Below are 3,732 nucleotides of genomic sequence, written 5' to 3' on the forward strand. Positions count from 1 at the left end.
ACAGTAGACAAAACTTGTTTTAATTTTATTTTTTTCTATTCTTTTTACAAGTTTTGCTCTTGAAATATGCAAAACTTATCTGTTAAAAAAATATAAAAATATGTATATTGCTTAAAATTTTCCTTATCATCTATCTTTATAAATTTTCCCTACATTAAAAAAAATCATTGTACACTGAATACGTGTTAATTTTGCACAAATAAAAATCGAATGATCAAATATCTACACAATTTAAAATTAAATTAATTCAATAATATTCAGAATATATATATCAAAAGATTGGTTCATTAGCTAAGAAACAAAAATTGAAAACAAAATTAAAGGTTTTGATGGGGTGAAATACATTACAATATAAAAGAACTTTTCAACAGAAGTGATGAGTGGTCGAGACAAAACGCAAAAAAGAGAAGGACTATAATTTCTTTGGGTCAACAGAAAAGGACTATAATTGACAGAGAGAGATTGCTAATCTTCTGGACCTTCAAACGTTAACTGTAATCCCTAAAGTGGGGTGTGAATATTTAGGTTCCTCGTACCTATAAATATAAGCACACATGTCCTTAACAATTGGGTGGGCCGGGCTAAATCCCCAACCTTCAGCTCAGATTATTATCTGACCTTGGTTGGTCTGATGACGACAACATCCGTTCAAATAATCAGCAATGGCGTATCTGTGATCAGGTTCTTCATCCACAACTATTTTTTATTCATTTTACACAAACATTTCTGCAGGAATAGTTAATGTGCCTTGCGGTATGGTTGTAGGGAACCTGAAACTGAACAGAGATACGAATGGATAAAGAGCGAATGGGAAAACATTGGATATCAAGTGATTCCAACTGATTTTATGTACATTATGAAATCCAATGCTGATGGGACCTTTTCAAACGGAGCCCTCCTACCTTTTGGAAACCTTCAGATCGACCCATATTCTTCTGTTTTAAATTACGGACAGGTGAACTGTTGCATTTACAATCGCATATTTTATCTTTGGTGAAAATGAACGGAAAGGATAGAGAGTCAAAGAAGAGACGGAGGAAAGAGGGTTTCTATAGTAATACTCTTGTTTATTAAAAATAATTTTTGCCAACTAACTACCAATATAGCTCTAAGATTAGTTATCATTTAACTAAAACAATAACTTCAATAGTTTTAATAGAAATATTTTAGAAAAATTCATTTATTATGTCATAATAATTAATAAAATTAATCATATTTTTAAGCGTGTGTATTAAGACCAAGTGATATTTAATATAAAATAGAACGAGTATATATCCATGAAAGGCAAAGTGTTTTGACAAAGTGGAAACATGTATGATACATGCATGAAAATAATAGGGACTATTTGAGGGGATGAAGGCATACAGAAGACCAGACGGTAAGGTGCAAATATTCAGACCAGAGGAGAATGCACTGCGTATGCAGAAGGGAGCAGAGAGGCTTCTAATGGATACACCTTCTGTTGAGCAATATGTTGATGCAGTCAAACAAGTTGTCCTGGCAAATATGCGTTGGGTATGTGTTACTCTTATCCCTTTGATTTTTCTTTTAATTTCTTGGCCTTATTTTTTCTTTATCTTGACTTTTGTAATTGGAACCGCAGGTGCCTCCTCATGGAAAGGGATCACTTTACATTAGGCCTTTACTATTTGGAAGTGGACCCGTTATGGGTATTTCGCCTGCACCACAATGCACCTTCTTAATATACACCAATCCTGTTTCCAACTCTTACAAGGTGAACTTTGAACCAAAACTGTGCTAGTCTTGTTGTTTTGAACAAATGAACCACGATGACTATGAAAAGAGGAATTGATTGCCAACATATTCATTAAAATTTCAGAATACAAGGTTTCTAATCTAGGGTGCTTTTATGATTTTTTTTAATTTATAAAATAGTTTATGATTTGCATAATTTTTTAAACTTATTTCAATGTTGTCTTATATATATCTACACGGTAATTTGGACAGGGACGAACTTCATCCTTGAACCTGTTGGTCGATGATAAACTTCCTCGCGCGTTTCCTGGTGGGACTGGTGGAGTGAAAAATATAAGCAATTATTCACCTGTAAGTATATATAAATATGCGTGATAAAATAATAGACAAACTCTTCCACATGTTTTTCTGCTTTTACTATAAACCATAAAATCAATTACATGATGAAATGGAGTGACATTTTAACGAAAGTACTATGATCTAAATGTAGGTTTTCCAAGTAGTGAAAGAAGCAAAGGCCAAAGGATATTCCGATGTCCTCTTCCTAGATGCTGAAGAACATAAATATGTGGAGGAGGTGTCATCATGCAATGCTTTCATTGTCAAGGTAATGTTGCATCATGCATTCTTTTGTGTTTTCGATCTTCATGCATGTTGTTAATCTTGGCACCTCCTCCATATTTCGATCCCCCAATTCGTGCATGCATAATTTTTTAGGGTAATGTGATTTCAACTTCACCTACACTCGGAACCATTCTTCCTGGAGTTACGAGGAAAAGTATCATCGAACTTGCTCGCCAATTCGGTTACCAGGTGATATTTTATTGATCATTTTTAATATATAATTGTGAAAATAATATTAATTTCAGTCTGTGGTTTTAAATATCTAAAACAAGTATTGAGAATTGATAAAAATTCTATAAAATAGAAATCTATTTAATTAAATATCTGATTAAAATGAGAAAAATATATGATTATTTATATGGGAATAAAAAATGTATAAAAATATCTCACTCTCAGAATGAGTAGTTGAAATAGTTACATAGGGATGGATTAATTAACTTAATTTAGTTTGTAGTTATAATTATAATATTAATATTGTAACAAAATTATAATATTTTCCATTAATTTTGCTCAGGCCGAGGAACGCAAATTTTCGGTGGATGAATTGCTCGAAGCTGATGAGGTTTTTTGCAGCGGAACTGCTGTTGGGATCTCCGAGGTTGGTAGTGTTACCTACAAGGATAAAAGGTAAAACATATTTCAAATTCTTGTTTGTTTTCGTAGCTTTGTAAGATTAATAATAATAATTAGAAACAAAAATGATGTTGGTTGTACAGGGTTGAGTTTAAAACAGGAGCAGACACTCTGAGCCAGAAGTTGTATGATATGATGAAGGGAATCCAAACTGGTACTTTGGATGATAAGAACGGATGGGTGGTCAATATTGACTGAGCTATTATTTATTTTAGAAAAATAGTTTTTAATAGATTTTTTAATTATTGGCTAAAATTTATTTAAAATATAAAAATACGAAATTTTAGCTAATATATTAAATAAATTTTAGAAGAAAGAATATTTCTAACTTTTTCTTTTCTATATATATGTAATATGGAGTTGGTGTTGGTTACACCTCTGAGATACTTTATAATAATGATATTATTACTATAAACAAAATTCAGGTTCCACTCTGAGTAATTTTATTATTATTACGTTTTTTTTTGTTTTTGTTTTTTGCGTTAAGTCAGTTACCACAATGCTATGCATAATAAATAAATACTTCTTATCTGATAAAGTATAATTAAGATTATATATTAAAAATACATTATTATTATAGATCTTTTACTTTTTTTATGTTATCATTATGATAACGATGAATTCAAATAATTATTTGTAAAAATATATTTTATTGGTCTATAATTACCAAATATTTTTAACAGAAAGTAATATTATTCAAATTGAAAAGATTTATATTATGGTAGGGTTAATGAAATAATTAAACCCACAAATATTGTA

The 3,732-nt window shown here is 30.6% G+C and overlaps 1 protein-coding gene across 1 annotated transcript; it reads left to right on the forward strand.

The window, feature by feature from the left end:
• The first annotated feature begins 662 nt into the window (after positions 1-662).
• Positions 663-3,171, forward strand: LOC113859927 (branched-chain amino acid aminotransferase 1, mitochondrial-like). The gene is made up of 9 exons (XM_027492585.1): positions 663-667; positions 766-955; positions 1,339-1,515; positions 1,604-1,735; positions 1,969-2,067; positions 2,207-2,323; positions 2,434-2,529; positions 2,855-2,967; positions 3,057-3,171. Exons 1-9 carry the CDS (start codon positions 663-665, stop codon positions 3,169-3,171), a joined length of 1,044 nt encoding a protein of 347 aa, XP_027348386.1.
• The last annotated feature ends 561 nt before the right edge of the window (positions 3,172-3,732 follow it).

This window comes from Abrus precatorius, unplaced genomic scaffold (genome assembly GCF_003935025.1).
Source record: "Abrus precatorius isolate BTA unplaced genomic scaffold, Abrus_2018 Scaffold2, whole genome shotgun sequence".
In the NCBI taxonomy this organism is placed as follows: Eukaryota; Viridiplantae; Streptophyta; class Magnoliopsida; order Fabales; family Fabaceae; genus Abrus; species Abrus precatorius.

Excerpts from the sequence above, each read along its gene's own strand:
- LOC113859927 (XM_027492585.1), top strand. Across the intron at positions 2,324-2,433 it reads GCAATGCTTTCATTGTCAAG|GGTAATGTGATTTCAACTTC; the intron begins GTAATGTTGCAT and ends ATAATTTTTTAG. Across the intron at positions 2,968-3,056 it reads GTTACCTACAAGGATAAAAG|GGTTGAGTTTAAAACAGGAG; the intron begins GTAAAACATATT and ends TTGGTTGTACAG.